Source organism: Pleurodeles waltl, chromosome 7, assembly GCF_031143425.1.
Source record: "Pleurodeles waltl isolate 20211129_DDA chromosome 7, aPleWal1.hap1.20221129, whole genome shotgun sequence".
NCBI classification, from domain to species: Eukaryota; Metazoa; Chordata; class Amphibia; order Caudata; family Salamandridae; genus Pleurodeles; species Pleurodeles waltl.
In genome coordinates, this window is record NC_090446.1 from 447,182,754 (window position 1) to 447,200,406 (window position 17,653).

A 17,653-nucleotide genomic window follows, 5' to 3' on the forward strand; every position below is an offset into this window, starting at 1 on the left:
TTCTTGAGTGGTGTGAGGGAGTTGGCGCAGTCGTTGATCCAATGTCTGAGATTGTGGGCGGCGGAGTCTGGGTCGGTAGGTGGGTTCTGGGCGAGGCATTGGTCATGGAAAACGAAGACATGCACATAAAGATAATTCTCAGGCAGTTAGCACATTCATATATATATTTACTTTTTGTTTTTTATTTTTTTCCTATTTTGAAAGCTGTTCAAATTATGCTTTGTCATTTTGTATTATGTTGTTAATGTTGGAATATTTTCCATTGTGAATATTTTCCTCTTTTCTCGAATCCTTCAAGAAGAAAGTGCCAGTCCTGTCACCCACACATTATCCATGGCTCCTCGAGGCCGCAAGACATCCACCTCACAAGTCTCAGACCTGGAGATCTCTGCCTCAACTCTACATACCCTCAACCGGGCTACCCTGCAACAGCTGTGCAAGAAGCTGAAGCTTAAAGCGAATGGAAAGGTGAGAGCCCTGAACCATCTGAGCTGCTATTCCTTTGAGGTTGTATCATTTTCAGCCGTGTCGCTCTCATCCCCAACCCTCTCCCCAAGGCTTCACTGTGTTCAGTGATTCCAAGGTCCCAGTTCCATGCATGAGTAACTCATCCAAGTCATGCTTTTTATTGGCATTCTGGGATTTGTATTCCTCTTTATCCCCTTAGAAAAGTAGAGCTGCAATTCAGACTGCAAAGAAAAATTCTGGTCTCCTTTCCATGAGCAACTCCAAAGCAGGATCAGTGTTGAACTTGCAAAGATGATTTTGCCCTGGATTCCTCATTCTCCGGGTCTCTCTACAGGGCCATGACAAATAAGTTCAAACCAGCCTGCTTGATTTCTCCACTCTTTTTCAATCTGGTCTCTTTCTCTCCTGCTTTCTCCATGATCTCTTCCCATGTTTTTTCACTTTAACAAATTCTTTCCCTCCTCTCTTTCTGTGTTTATACCCCTGCTGTGCCTACTACAGTAAACGTCAGGGAGCATCTGGAATCCAGAGGCCCTAGCACCTGTGGATAAATTGCCCATGAGATAAACGGTTGGTCCTGTAAATGCTTAATTTAAGCAGGTGGATGTAAATGGGGCTTACCAGCAGTTTATTTTTTTTTGGTGGGGGGGGGGTGGAGAGAGATATCGGCACTTATTTTCATCATGTGATTTGACCCAGAACAATAAAAAAAAAGGTGGAAAATGCTTTGCAAAGGGAGAAAGGATTAAAAATAACATATAGGGGGAGCTGAAGGTACCGGAAGTGCATGGTGGTGGCTCCGAGGCATGAGGTGAAATCAAGTCTAGGCAGCCTTAATATTCGGCACCCCGACGTTTAGTAGTGACTGCTGCAGGCGTCTAAGGAAAACTTCCCATTGCTTGTTCTTTTACAAATTAAGCATTGGATCCAGCACTGCCTCTGTACTAGATTGGTAGTGCCATTTATCCAAAGCAGCAACAGGATCACCACCCTTGGCAAACTGGTTTGAAGGAGATACATTACCGAATCTCCTTTTTGCCGGTGTTCCTCGGTGTGATTGGAAGGGTCCTGCAGATAGATCACTTTCATGGCCCAGCCTCACCCTGCTGATTTTTGTACAGAATGGTGGTGAGGCCTGGCTGTGGCCACTGGGAGGGCTCTGTGCCCTGGCTGTTCAGTGTATGTGTAGAGCACTCCTGTCCCATTCCTGGGTGTCCCTTGAGCCTGTCCCTAGGGTGGGGGGTCCTCATTGGTAACTCCCTTGCCCACAAACCACGCCACCCCCGGTGGTGGCACTTGTATGCGCATAGGTGTCCAAAAAAGGGTTTAGGAGAGCTGGATGCATAACCTATTTCAATGTAGATCATTTCCATTTAGATCCACTGTATGTAAACGTCTAAGAATGTTTGGAAAAAAATCCTAGCATGCCGTTGCTCCACATTGGCTTATGCTGCACACGCCTCCCCAAGGGTATTGGGAGACCTTACGGCCTGCCTAATAATCAATAGAATTTCCAATTTCTACATGTTGCCACGTTCTACCACAGGTGCGTCCCAGCTCCATGGCTTCAACTTGGCCTTTCTCAGGCACTTCTGCTGGGACCCTGCCCCCCTGATTGCCTGGGCTCCCTGAGTTCACACTATGTAACCTCTTACCCAGCACAGTTTACAGAATGTATTCAAACATAGATTGTCATAATATGCACTTCTGTAGGAAGACTGCTTATTATACACTTCAGATCGTGATTATTAATACCATGCATGCAAACCCGTGTGATAATGTGAGCACTTGCATGACCATATGGACTATCAAGTACCTAACCACTTCAGGACATATCTCATGAGAGTTAGCATAACAAGTAGCTTGACAGTTTGTGTTAACTTTATATAATGCATGGGATTCTGCAATCCCTGTGTAAACGCTTGCCTCAAATTTCTTTGTAATACACAAAAGGATCTTGTGAGTCACCTCAAGGTTAATTAACCTTATAAAGGATGCCTGTCTTCGTTCTCGTTCTACTGTATGTTATGGTACTACTCTGTGATTTGCAATACCCTTGTAATGTACAGCAGAGCGTACCTTAACTCTCATATAATATCTTGCGGAACACTTAAAACGGCTTGACTACTACATGATAAACAACATGACAAATTATAGCTCCAAGGTGAGGACAGTCTCTTGTGATGTACGGAGTAGCATGCAACCAACCTATCCACAAATTGCTTCAGTGTCTTTTCAGGAATAGTAATACATGTCAAGTCTCTTAAAGAGAATGTTTGCCCTCCAAGATTTGATGGTAGGGTCTTAATGTTGGTTCATGTGGCACTGGTCACAGCATGATTTGGTCTTTCTAGCCAAAGGCCGTTATGTATCTGAGGTGGCGTAACTACTCTGTACTGGCACCTATTCTGTAAAACCATGAGTGGTGGCAGTTTTTAGGTTCCCCTCAAACACATTCTATCAGTCTGTCATTTGGTGTGACGCTGTGTAGTAACACTGCATGTTTACTTTAATTTAGGGTGTCATTTACTGTTGTGGTATGCTGAGGTGCATTATTGTATGGGTAGTGTGCTTCTTACCCAGTGGGTATGTGGGTGGCAGTGCTACATTGATTGTGATCTTGTGCAGGAGGTGTTGTGGTATTGTGCATTAATAACCAGAGTGGTACTATCATCTTGTCTTGGGATGCTGCACCTAGGAATGTGACGGAGTAGGCATGAGATCTAGATGTGCAAATTATAATTGTAATTAGCGGACTATATTTTACTCTGCCGATCCTTTATAATGTTGCATGGTTTCCATAATGCTAGAGACTGGGAAAAGAGGCAGGTGTCAATTAGGAATGGTCTGGGTTATACTTAGTCCAGATTGAAGGGGGGGGGTGGATGGACTTGTGCATGGAGAGGTTAAAAAATATGGGTGGCTACACAGCCCAGCCTAGCCAAAGAGATAGCAGGGTACTGTGTGCATGTACACCAAATAAAGGGGTAATCCGAGAAGGCCCACTAATCTACTTGGCAACATGTGCAAGGCAGCAATGCAGTCAAATGTCTAAAAGGATGCAATGGGCAAAAAGTTTGAGTTGGTGACTTTAGCTGTAATTGTGTACTTCTTAAAAGGCAGAGATACTGCCCACTGCTGTACAAATACACCTTCCAACTGAGGAAAGAAATTGAGAGGATTCAAAGTTAGTCACCTCAGTAGAAAATACACTATTGTTAAAAGACCCAGATATTGCCTTCACTTGTAAGGCCTAAGAAGGCAAAGATTTTGAGCAGGATGTTGTGCCCCAAGCTCTTGTGCTCTTGAAGGCTGGTTCGCAACAGCGAGGTCATAGCTTGGATCATAACTGAACAGCCTGAGCTCTGCATATATGGGGGCTGAGAGATGAAGCGCTTGGTAGGTTGCTGTCCTGACAGCAGAAGAACCAGTTGGCTGCCACATTTTACCATTTTGGCCTCACCACTTTGTGGCCCTAATATTGTTTATTAGATCTTAAAGACTTAGTTTGTAGTTTACATAAAGGGGCACCCTCCTGTTTTCCTAGAATTTCCTCAGTCGATTTCCAAGTATTTATTAGTAGGCAAGGCATTTTTTTAGTAACATAAGAGACAATCTGGAGAAAGGTGACTTATCCTTCTTCCATGGTTTCAGCTAGTACCACAGCTGTCCAATGTCTAGGGCACAGGTAACAGTGGGGCGGTGGGGGTATTTCCTCAGAGTCCATTAGTATATGGTTGTGTGGCCTCTTCCTCAGTGCCACATTGAGAGCTCTTACTGGGTACCCTTTCAAAGATATGGCATGCCAACTGTGTTTCATGGGACCTGGGCTCCATTTGCCTGCCTGTACAGTCTTAAAATGTCCAGGACAGGATTATTACAGACCCTGCGGTGGCTCCCCTTCTCTAGTGCAGTGGTAGGAATCTATGGTCGAAGCTTTGACCAGGTACACAGAGCTACAGTAGGCACGGTCCCTAGGTCTTAGTGAAAGGCACCAGCTGTTGATGTCCCAACCTACACTTCTGCAGGGCTGGGAAGACTTCCACAGCCTGGGGCAGGATAGATAACTCCAACTGGGTTATTGGTCATAGCTCTAGCAGCCCACTGGTGCATCTATTTGTGTGTGACATAGGAGTGCATGTTTTGGGCACTCCTGGACTATGGTGGACACACCTACCTTAGGGTGCTGAAAACACCTTAAGCCTAATAACCAACTGATAAACAACCACCTCTGTCCGCTCATCTGCTTGGCCAGACACAGTGCTGTCATTCTTCATTGGGCTACGTTTCCCCCAGATATGCCTAGATAGCTGCTCTGGAATTCCTGGTGAAAACGCAGCACAGTCCAAGCTCCAGGAAGTCAGATGCTTTCAAATGACACCACTCAATCACTGAGATAACATGGTTTACAAGACAAACTAGTCATCTTCCTCCATATTAACAGGGAGAGGGTGTCTGAAAACGGTTTCCTCTGGGTGTTCTACCTAAACAGTGCAAGGGCCCTGGCTGTGTCATACTGTGCCCCAAGGAATTAAGGTCTTTGGCAGTCTCCCACCTATCTTCGGGGCCATTTTCACAAGTACAAGTCCGCTTTCCATGGGAGCATGCAGGGGAACACCAAGCCGACATTTCAGACAGGGCAACTTAATCAGAGATAGTCTAACCAGCAAAATACTCTGATTAGACATACTTGATCCATTTAGGGATAGACTTTTTGACCTTCCTTCTTTGTTTTAAGCAAATAGCTTCCACCCTGCCTACTACCGTCTGACTTGATCTCAGAGAGCCTCCTCATCCACCAGAGCGAAGGCTGAGTAGTCCACCAGTTCACTCCCTTGTGGTCTGACCAGAGTGGACGAGGTCAGGTGGTGCTAGCCCCATACTTCGTTTGACAGTGTGAGCCAAATGTAACATGTCTTTGCCCTTCACTCTGCACATTGGAGCTTTCAGTGTGGTGTCCCATGCACTCTTGCAGTTGGAGAAACCAGCACTCTTGTGTCTTGCTGCACCTCGGTCTGCTGCTCCATCTTGGAGTGTCAGAGCAGGCTGGGCTGCCAATGCCCATGCAATAGTCTTGTTCACCCAGCTCCTGCAGACAGCAGGGGCTGCAGGATCTCTGGGTTGTGACAGTCTGACTGGGATGGACACCTGCCTCCATATTTCAGTTGGTGTGGTTTCCTGGTTGATACAGACAGTTGGCATAAGCTTGTCTCAATATTTGTCATACATGTGCTAGTACAAGAGGTTGATGCAGTGGCACTACAAATGGCTCATAACATCAGTTATGCTTCCTTTGATTGTTCCACCTATTCATCATGATTGAATTGGCACAAACTAATTGGTATAATTAACTTGCCTGCAAGTCTTAAGCGTATGGTAGAAAATGTATCCAGGGCCTCAAAGTTAAATGTCACTAGTTGACCGAAGCCTCTATTGTGCCATTCTCCACAGTGACAGTGTAAAACAAGGCTTAAGGCCTTCCAGTTTACCCTGACTGGGGCAGTTTAAACACAGCTGTTCAACCTGTCAAAATAAACCCTTTAGACAGGTGAAAAAAAACTCCTTTTTATATATTAATGTCACCCCCATGCAGGCCTTGGAGTCTACAATGGAGGTTGCACGTTAGTTAAAAGTATTTCATTGTGGAAATTTAATGTTAACATGTAATTAGTAGCTAGCATAGAAAAGCTATTTTTCACTGTGGCAGGACTTTCTATCTTATGTAGAAAAAAGGTTATTAAAAATCTAATTAAATTGTTAAATCGGACTTTTACTACATATTACAGTTAAGTAACTTTTTAAATGTTGCATTTTCTCAACTTGAAGTTCCTGAATGATGATTTGCATTTACTCTCAAACTTCTTAGGCAGGGATTAGCATTTGATGACTAGATGTGAAAAAGGTGCAACCTAGCGGCTGGCCTGAATGGGTAGAGATGACTCTCCTGAACCTCACAGAATAAACATTTTGTTTAACTACAGGGAGCTTAGTGCCAGCCTGTTGCTTACAATTGGTTGACTTAACTCATTTACTTACTTCTCTTTAGTGTCAGCTTCACGTCTACTTCCTGTGTTTGTCCCTCCCCTGGAGCATGCCCCAAGTACTGCTTCTGTAGCCAGTGTGTAGCCCTCCAATACTCTTCAGACTTCACAGGTACATTTTTGCTTTTATTTTGCAGCTGTGCATGTGTTTGCAGGCCATTGCCCCCCTGTCCTGCTGCATGTAGTTGCTTGCTCTGTAGTTTGCTTGCCTGGTTCCACTCCAGCATTGTTGATGTCCTCTGCCCCCATTCTTGCCCTCGTCCCGCCGCCCCTTCCCCCCCTCCCCCGGAATGATGGAAAATAAATTGTTGCATAGCTAGTATGTCTCACCTATGCATGAGCTATTCACTTGGCCAATGTTTTTGGCCATCTTGTATATCAGAGCTGAGAGGTGACAAAGACTGACAATGTCATAGTGCTGCTTCTTATATATACTTTCAGCGATGCTGGCTTAAAAAAAAAAAATTGACACAACCAGTATGTAGGAAAGTACCATCTTGCCTGGCATGTTACCCCCATATTTCACTGTATATATGTTGTTTTAGTGTATGTGTCACTGGGACCCTGCCAGCCAGAGCCCCAGTGCTCATAAGTGTGCCCTGCATGTGTTCCCTGTGTGATGACGGTCTCACTGAGGCTCTGCTAACCAGAACCTCATTGGTTCTGCTCTCTCTGCTTTCTAAATTGTCACTAACAGGTTAGTGACCAATTTCACCAACTCACATTGGCATACTGGAACCCCCTTATAATTCCCTAGTATATGGTACTGAGGTACGCAGGGTATTGGGGTTCCAGGAGATCCCAATGGGCTGCAGCATTTCTTTTGCCACCCATAGGGAGCTCTGACAATTCTTACACAGGCCTGCAACTGCAGCCTGAGTGAAATAACGTCCATGTTATTTCACAGCCATTTACCACTGCACTTAAGTAACTTATAAGTCACCTATATGTCTAACCTTTACCTGGTAAAGGTTGGGTGCTAAGTTACTTAGTGTGTGGGCACCCTGGCACTAGCCAAGGTGCCCCCACATCGTTCAGGGCAAATTCCCCAGACTTTGTGAGTGCGGGGGCACCATTTCACGCGTGCACTGTACATAGGTCACTACCTATGTACAGCGTCACAATGGTAACTCCGAACATGGCCATGTAACATGTCTAAGATCATGGACTTGTCACCCCAATGCCATTTTGGCATTGGGGAGACAATTCCATGATCCCCCGAGTCTCTAGCACAGAACCGGGTACTGCCAAACTACCTTTCCCGGGGTTTCACTGCAGCTGCTGCTGCTGCCAACCCCTCAGACAGGTTTCTGCCCTCCTGAGGTCCAGCCAGGCCTGGCCCAGGAAGGCAGAACAAAGGATTTCCTCAGAGAGAGAGAGAGAGGGTGTTACACCCTCTCCCTTTGTAAAAAGGTGTCAGGGCTGGGGAGGAGTAGCCTCCCCCAGCCTCTGGAAATGCTTTGATGGGCACAGATGGTGCCCATCTCTGCATAAGCCAGTCTACACCGGTTCAGGGATCCCCCAGCCCTGCTCTGGTGTGAAACTGGACAAAGGGGAGTGACCACTCCCCTGACCTGCACCTCCAGGGGAGGTGCCCAGAGCTCCTCCAGTGTGCTCCAGACCTCTGCCATCTTGGAAACAGAGGTGCTGCTGGCACACCGGACTGCTCTGAGTGGCCAGTGCCAGCAGGTGACGTCAGAGACTCCTCCTGATAGGCTCTTACCTGTGTTGCTAGCCTATCCTCCTTCCTAAGTAGCCAAACCTCCTTTTCTGGCTATTAAGGGTCTCTGCTTTGGGGAATTCTTTTAGATACGAATGCAAGAGCTCATCAGAGTTCTCTCTCTTCACCTTCTGCCAAAGGATCGACCGCTGACTGCTCAGGACGCCTGCAAACGTGCAACAAAGTAGCAAAGACGACTACTGCAACCTTGTATCGCTGATCCTGCCGCCTTCTCGACTGTTTCCTGATGGTGCATGCTCTGGGGGTAGCCTGCTTCCTCTCTGCACAAGGAGCTCTGAAGAAATCTCCCGTGGGTCGACGTAATCTTCCCCCTGCAACCGCAGGCAACAAAAGACTGCATCACCGGTCCTCTGGGTCCCCTCTCAGCATGACTAGTGTGGTCCCTGGAACTCAGCAACTCTGTCCAAGTGATTCCCACAGTCCAGTGACTCTTCAGTCCAAGTTTGGTGGAGGTAAGTCCTTGCCTCCCCACGCTAGACTGCATTGCTGGGTTCCGCGTGATTTGCAGCTGCTCCGGCTCCTGTGCACTCTTCCAGGATTTCCTTTGTGCACAGCCAAGCCTGGGTCCCCGACACTCTAACCTGCAGTGCACAACCTCCTGAGTTGTCCTCCGGCATCGTGGGACTCCCTTTTGTGTCTTTGGGCGACCTCCGGTTCACTCCTCTTCGAAGTGCCTGTTCCGGTACTTCTGCGGGTGCTGCCTGCTTCTGCGAGGGCTCCCTGACTTGCTGGGCACCCCCTCTGTCTCCTCATCCAAGTGGCGACATCCTGGTCCCGCCTGGGCCACAGCAGCATCCAAAAACCCTAACCGCAACCCTTGCAGCTAGCAAGGCTTGTTTGCGGCCTTTCTGCGTGGGAACACCTCTGCAAGCTTCTACACAACGTGGGACATCCATCCTCCAAAGAAGAAGTTTCTAGCCCTCTTCTTTCTTGCAGAATCCACAGCTTCTACCATCCGGTGGCAGCTCCTTTGCACCCTCCGCTTGCATTTCCTGGGCATCTGCCCACTCTCAACATTGTCGCGACTCTTGGACTTGGTCCCCTTGTTCCACAGGTACTCTCGTCCGGAAATCCACTTTGGTTGCTTTGCTGGTGTTGGTCTTCCTTGCAGAATTCCCCTATCACGACTTCTGTGCTCTCTGGGGAATATAGGTGCACTTTACACCTACTTTTCAGGGTCTTGGGTTGGGCTATTTTCTAACCCTCACTGTTTTCTTACAGTCCCAGCGACCCTCTACAAGCTCACATAGGTTTGGTGTCCATTTGTGTTTCGCATTCCACTTTTGGAGTATATGGTTTGTGTTGCCCCTATACCTATGTGCTCCTATTGCAATCTACTGTAACTTTACATTGTTTGCATTACTTCCTTTTGCTATTACTGCATATTTTTGGTATTGTATACATATATCTTGTGTATATTTGGCATCCTCATACTGAGGGTACTCACTGAGATACTTTTGGCATAGTCTCATAAAAATAAAGTACCTTTATTTTTAGTATATCTGTGTATTGTGTTTTCTAATGATATTGTGCATATGACACCAGTGGTATAGTAGGAGCTTTGCATGTCTCCTAGTTCAGCCTAAGCTGCTCTGCTATAGCTACCTTCTATCAGCCTAAGCTGCTAGAAACACCTCTTCTACACTAATAAGGGATAACTGGACCTGGTACAGTGTATAAGTACCCCTTGGTACCCACTACAAGCCAGGCCAGCCTCCTACACAGTAGCTCTTGGAACATTGACAAAACCAATACCTCTCGTGTAGGCGAGACCTAACTGGCTTTGCCAATGCATGTTGACATTACACTGTCAAATAGTGTTTGACAGGTTGCAGGGTTTACGTATAACATTGAGGGTGCGAATGGGAAGAGGATGGCAAGGCAATTCTTCTGCATTCAATGTAGGGTTACAGATGAAACCCTGCTTTGTCATGTCATATGCTTCTGTCTCTGGGTTTAATGGAGGTACAGTTGCTGCTTCAAACTGGATTTTGGTGTTTGTTGTGGGAGGACTCTAGGATTCCTATAGTAAACTTCCCACATGCACCCCCAGCGCTCATGTTTTTAACGTGCCTGATAACTTGCTATCTTGAACGTGCCCAGAGTGGGTACGGTTAGCCCTGGGAACGTTTGCCCAGTTGGTTAAGGCATGCCAAGGAGTCATTCCTACCTACTAACTCATGCCAGACATAAATGTGGAATCTTCAGACACCCACCTAAAAACACTCCTGGACTTGTGGAACAACCGACGACCTGACCTGAGAGGGGCACTGAAGGACAGTACCTGTTCAGTCTTGTACACAGGACAAGGAGATTGACTCCAAAGATCATAAGGCAGACCTCCTATTCAAGATACAGGGATACAAAAGGCTACAAAAGGCCTTTCCTGCAACTGTCAGTGGACCAATCGCCCTTGTTGGTCTCTGTCTGGGCACCTCGTGAGTCTTGCAGTGCCTCCCTTGAGGTCATGAGGAGGGCCTTTTAAAGTGTACTTTTGTGGTGGATTGGGACTTAAAAGACTAAGGGCCTGATTTAGAACTTTGTGGATGGGTTACTCCATCTCCACGATGACAGATGTCCCATCCACCCAAGTCTAAATCCCATTGAATACAAGTTCTAAATCGGGCCCCAAGTCAGAAAGTGAAAAATTTGACTAGTACGAACCTTCTTGGTGATCCAACCCGCATTCCACCACAGTGAGTCTTAATCTGCACTCAGTTCACAGTCGACCCCAACTATCGACTGTCATTGGCACTTTGTGCTTCTTGGTGCTATTTCTACTTAAAACTCTAAAAAAAAAAAAAATGTACCTTCCATTCCTCCTTCTTTTTTTTTTGTCATTTTGTTTATGAAATGTACTCCATTTTTCAAATTCAGTTTTATATTTGAGTTTTGCATTCAACATTACTGTTTTGGTACTGCATAAATACTTGACACATTGCTGCAAGCTGTGTGTCATAGCTACCAAGGGTTTGAACTCAGGTTAATTTAGTGGCTTTGAGGGTTCAGTTTGACAAGGGTTGTGAGTACTCCTTGAGGTGGGTAGTCACCCACCCTAAATCTAATTTCTTACAGATCCTCTTACAATTTGTTTCGATCAAACTTCAGAAGTACAAAAGAATGTGCTGCTTTTGTGCTTTCCTAACTACTGATATATTTTGAAAATATTTGTACAGGTATTTACATTTTGTCAGTCCGAAAAAATGACATCCACTGCCTTTCCATTCACACTCTTCAGCAAGGATGTCAGAGAGTTCACAGAATCCTCTAATATTTTAGTTAGAGAAAGAAAAGTAAACACCAATCTCTGTTACAAGACAAGGCAGCGGCTTATCAGAAGACATAGCCTGACATTTGACCCATGTCTTTGGATGCACAGCAAACATGACAAGATAAAAACAATATGTAAAGGCCTTGTTACTGCTCATTCACCTTCTGCACTCCAGCACGTTATTTTGGAGATGCTGCAGCAACCGCCACCTGATAAACGCCTATTCCTGCTTAAAACAGTTTGCAAAAAAGAGCAAATGTAGTTTGAAGATTGTAATTTATTGATTTGACAGTCAAATGTTTTTTAATACCACAGAGCCGTTGTGAGCGGATAGCACTTTAACAGAGACCCACTGTAGGGTATATAATGGTGATTGTATTGCAGAGTCTGAGTGTGTGCAGTGCGGAGAGAGTATAAAAGTACAAGAATACAAAAAACGGATATTTTCATAGATGCATAGCACAAAAACGTACGTTAACACATGAACACACAGTAACTGAAATCTACATATTTACAATGTTATACTAGCAGAGGCCAGACTCCGTCTATTCCTTCCACTCCCAGGAAATGAGTCCTTTGGGCAGATTTGAATTCCTGGTTTCTGGGGCTGACCCATAGGAGGAACAGAGTTCCAGTGGAATTGGTGGGGATTAAATGGAATATCTGAAATTTTGGTGGAGGAAAAGTGGTTTGAGAGATACCAGAAGATTTTGGTTGGTTGACAAATCACAGGTTATGGATATGGGTATAGCAGGTGAAGAGGTAACACATTTTGTTGGGTGACAGGATATGAGGAAGTCTAAAGCAAGGGTCTCAAGTTTTTTTTTAATAAGAGCCACTTTGGTCCTACAAAACTCATCCCGAGCTAAAAATATTAGTGTTGTAATAGTAACTGTGTATTTACATTTGTGCCATCATATGCAAGATTGCTTCCACTGATCGCCTTGGTGCATTAGGATGATTGCCAGCAGTAATGTGAAAAAAAAAGTCTGTTAATTGTCAACAGTGTTAATACATAGTCAATGCTGTACTGCTCGGCAACAGCGTGATTATATTAGTAATAATCCTTCACACGGCACATGCACATTCATATTTGAGTTTTAAATATATTTTGGAAATTTGGACATTTTTCTGTATACATCAACTTATGGGTTTTGAAAATACTCAAACTTTCATCCGGAGTACACAGTCTGATTTTTGGTATACATATATTAATTCAACCAAGCAAACGCTTCTAAGTTAGGCATTTCTGCACAGAGGGAGAGCTACTTGTAGGTAGCTGGAGAGCTACCAGTACTTCACGACGTACTAGTCGGAGAAGTCTGCTTTAAAGACTAATTTTAATAACTTATAGCGGGACTTGAACCAGTGAGCATGGTGGAGATCGGATGAGGTCGTGTAGGGAAATTATAAAGTGCCACAAGAACAATGTATGGTCTTTGCCAATGGAGCAGTGGTATAGTTAAGAAGGCCCATGAGCCAACTGTAAGATGAATCCAGCTTTGTGTGTATATAATGCAATGGATTTTATATATGTTCTATACTTGGTACCGAATATGGTACTGATGGACCCCATTGCACGGTGGGATTAAAGCGAACGTGGCGATATTGGCAGAAGCTGCCAGTTTCAGGACGTCAAGAGAAGTGGTAAAGCGCTCTAGGGGCTGTAGTCAAGGAATTAAAGAATAAAACACTTGTGTTATTGGAATTAGTCTTCGTTTTACCCAGTGGTGAATAACTCTGAAATTATCCGATAAGTATAAATGGAGGAAGTGTCTGAAGGCTGGCAAGGAAAGAAATATTTAGGTGTCATGAGTTGTAGAATGGACTGGGGCAAAATTTGTTATGCGAGTGTAATTTTGCATTACCCTTGCTATGCAACTTTTTTGACATTGCTATCATGCTACATCATGTAACTTAAGAGCTTTTCACAGTAAAAATTTACCATTTAAGCTGCTGTGCATAGTACAAATTCATCTTGAACACATGGAAACAATGTGCAGTTGGAGCATGAAAGGCTGTTCCACGCGTCTTTTTTTTTTTTTTTTTTTTTTTGCACTGTTTTAGCACGAAAAGCATTTTCTTTATCTACATTTCGACACAAGCGTGCATTCTACGCTTTTATAGTGCCAAATGCCATTTTTACATTATGCATTTTTCAGAAAATGTGTATAATTTTGCTGAAATATTTCATAACTGTATGAAAGCAAAGTACATGAATTATGCACACTCCACTATAGTTGGTATGAGGAATCAAAGTAGATCATCCCACAAAAGAAAATACAGGACTGAACCTTGAGCGATTCATGAAAAGCCTCTAAAGGCAGAATCAGGTTCCAGTTTAAGATGGCAGATAGTTAATGCGGACTCTTGCAACCCTTTGCTGCTGGACCCCCTGGTGGCTGGCCCTTGGGGGCATTTTTTTTTGCACATCCCCCAACACTCCTAGACCCAGGGGCACGTCAGCCAAGTAGGGAGCGGCCAGTGGACAGCAATGAACGGCTGGGGTCTGGCATGCAGAAGACTTGGTGCTCTGCTTGATGGTGGCGCCCACTGGGCACTAGCGGGTGGCTTGCTTGGAGTGTGTGGGGGCGGCTGCTCTGGGCCCAGAAGGGGGACTGCGTCTCCCTGGAGCTGAAGGCAGCAGTGCTGAGGGAGGGGCAGGTGGGTGGAGGAGTTGCTTGGGGCTGCCCTGTTGAGAGGCATTGGTTCCTGTGGGCCCTGCAGGGTTCCCCGTATGCCCTGGGCTGGCCACAATAGTAACCTTGAAAGAGCCGCCCACCATCAGAGAACAGACGATAGAGGATGGGGACCCCTGACTGGTGGCAACGCTCACTGGAGGCCTCCAGGAGACACTTGTTGTGTTCCTGGGACGTGGAATGGAGACTTATCGAGGCTGGTGGGGAGTGCAAGCAGAGGGCTTTCCCCATCGTGTGGCGCCTTTGTTTAGAGGCCAGGACAAGCTGCCAAGCTATAAGGCCATAGTGTTGGGGGCCAAAACTGCACTCTGTGTGCGCCTCCTGGAGAGCCGGGTCCCTCTGATCAGCCTGTCCTAAAAGATGCACTGGAGGATCGAGGCTGCGGCTGCTTCTCTACCTACACCAATTGGAGGGGTGACCCCTGTGTGACTTGGGGCTTGGCCCAGGGCCTCTGCCTTTCATTGAGCTTCGGGGCCCCTGAACAGCCTAGCACCATGACCCGGCCTTGAGCTGCTGGGTGGCTGGTCTCTGTGGCTGCTGACCATCTGATTCATTTGCACCTGCAGGAGATCAGAGGGAGAGAGGGTAGTCACTAGTTGGGGTGAGGGGGGACAAGAATGGCCCCTGGTCGGACTGGAGTGGGTTGCAGCCTGACTGCCAGCTACACTGCAAACCTCAACACATACTATAGTAGACTCCCAAAGCTGGTGAGGCTGTTCTCTGGGGACTGGCAGCTTTCTGGCTTAGGTCGGGTTTGTGTCTGGTCTCTGGGTGGACCTCCACATTGAGGGACTTGGTGGCTGGCTGCGGGCAGTGTCCCATAGGGACCTGGGCCTCGTGTGGCAGGCCCTGCCCAGACAGTGGACTGGTGTCCTCACTGGACTTTATCTGCTTCAGAGAGGAGGTGAGGCCGGAGGATCTTGCGGGTGTAAACAGATGATGGTCGCAGCCTGATCTACAAAGGATGGGTTGTTAAAAAAAATAAAAAAAATGCTGACTAAAACCACAATGGTTAAAGCAGAGGCAGATCTCGCAATTCCGCCCACCCCCTGTGATGAGGAACCTGTTGCAGGACCTGAAGTAGGTGTGCCAGGAGGTGGGAAAGGGGGTGGCCACCCTGGAAGAGTTTGAGACATGAGACTCCAGCAGGAGATCATTTGGCTACAAGAGCAACAGATTTCTGGCTGGCAAGAGAGCAACACCATGAAGTTCCGTGGCCACTCTGCTCCTATATCAGGATCTAGCGGCAATCATTCGGCAAAAGAGGAAAGACTTCTGTTCAGTCACCTCTCACCTCAGAGACAAAGGGGTCTCCTATTTCTGGAGCCACACCTTCCATCTTATCTTCTGATGGAATGGTAAATTACACCACCTACTCTCATTGAAGGACGCCTACAGAATCCTGCAGCTGGAGGAGCCCTTGGAGAAGTGCCCACAATCATAGAGGTGCGACTGATTCTAGATTTGGGTGGGGGATGGGAGCATTATCCCTGATGTTGAAGGCAGTCATTAGAGGTGAATTCATTGCGATCTCTGCAGCGGATAAGAAAACTGGATAGGGGAAAAAAGGGTCCAACTGCCGCAACAGATGTTGGAATTGATAAGGATACAAGGAGAACCAGGGCCCGAGAGTTTGGAGAAAGCTTGGGCAGCCAGGGCACAGCTTGCGGGCCTTTAGATTGATAGGGGGGAATATGCATCACTTCGACTGCGCATTCCTTCTATGGCTAAAAGGCTCTGCTCCCAGAGGCAGACAACGGTGGTGGAATCACTCAAGGCCCACGATTGTACAGAGGTGGTGGGGGATATCCAAATTGCCTTGGTCTTCCTCAGGTTTTATCAAGATTTTTACTCATCCCAGCAATCTTGCCCTGACGCCTCTTGCCAGTACCTCAGCCAGGCCCGCACAACCAAACTTTCAGCTATAGACATGGCCTCGCTTGATGCCCTGATAAGGCTAGAGGAGGTAAACTCTCCATTATTTTTTTTTTTTTCCATAAATCTGTTTATTTGCATTTTATTTCTACATACCATCCAAATATGAATCACTGACATGCGAATGATTAGTATTGTGTAATTACAATGCACTTAGATACCCATTGGGATTGAAAAGAACAAAGGAAAAATTTGGGTAACATGGCAAACTGCTGTCTGATCTCGAGTCATTCCGTTACGTCATACAAAGGTTGAGTTCCAACAGCTTACTATTTTCAGAGAGAAATGCTTACTCTTATGGCCTCAAATAATGAGTGTTAGTGACGAAGTATTGAATAAATGCATTACGTAACAACAGATCGTTGTGCCACATTACCTCCACTCGCATTACAGCATGAGTATGGTTGGCTGGTAGGCAAATGCTGTTAACAAGTTACAAACAAGAACAACTGCTGGTTACTAGACATACATGCAATAAATTGCCATGCGAGCGCATCCTGACCTGTCTGAGATTTGATCCGCCTCAATTCGGCATACCGGCGGAGGGGCAGAGCCTATCGCCAATTCCAGCCAACAATACCCTGCAGAACTCCAGCACTGCATCAGGTCCCACCAATGAGCACACACAACGTCCCGTCGCAGCGCACCACACCCCTAGCGAACACTCATCCATGCAAGACCAGGCCCTCCACTTCCGGATCCCCGTTCATGTTCCGTAGTCGTGATATCGGCTCCTCCCAGCTAGCTGATAATGGAAACCGACGCAGCCCTAACACCTCTTCCCTCCTCAGCGCTGCTCCCTCGGCCCCCACCCACACCTCAAAGGAGCATTTCCAAGCCTGCACCAACGGGGGTCCGATGACTTTCACCTACGAGTCACCAGCCTCTTTGCCGTAATAAGTCCCAGATCCGTGAATCGCACCGCAGCTCTATGCCTCTTGCCTCTGGGAAACCATCCCAGCATACACGCTTCCCAGGTGAACGGAACCCGCTGAGCTGTGCATTCCGACAGACAGGTGACCACTACTTTCCAGTAGGAGCACAAAGAAGGGCAAGACCACAACATGTGGAGCAAATCCACGCCCACAGTACAACAGCGGGGACAAGCGGCATCCTGACGAGCAAAATATCTATTCACTCGGGCCGGAGTGAGAGAAGCTCTGTGAACAATGTAGAATTTAAGTAAACGAAATCTGGAATTACGGGGTATTTTAAGGTGGCGAGAAAGGGCTAACCTCCAGTGTGTTTCTGAAATTGAGCTGCCTGCATCCTCCTCCCAGGCCATATGCAGCGCACCACTCTTCAGGACAGTGTGCGTCCGCAATGCGTCTGCAAACCAGCTATTCAAGTGCCGACCCCGACCCATCACCTGCAAGTATTGAATCAGCAAATGCGTGGGGGGAGCCACCGACACATCTCCCCATTTGGATCTCGGGGCTCTCAGCAAGGAGTTGTATAGGAGGAACTGCCCAGACGGCAGCCCTAACTCCCGAAGCCT

At 46.5% G+C, this 17,653-nt stretch overlaps 1 protein-coding gene across 4 annotated transcripts in view; it reads left to right on the top strand.

Annotated features, from left to right (window-relative positions):
- Nucleotides 1–17,653, top strand: part of LOC138304163 (developmental pluripotency-associated protein 2-like) — a 297,216-nt gene that overhangs the window by 16,381 nt on the left and 263,182 nt on the right. For 2 of the 4 annotated variants that reach the window (XM_069243990.1, XM_069243988.1), the window contains exon 2: nt 299–468. In XM_069243990.1, coding sequence (XP_069100091.1) covers nt 334–468 — 135 coding nt within the window. In that variant the 5' untranslated portion in view covers nt 299–333. The remainder of the gene's footprint in view (nt 1–298; nt 469–17,653) is intronic. The other 2 variants (XM_069243991.1, XM_069243989.1) reach the window with 1 other exon arrangement.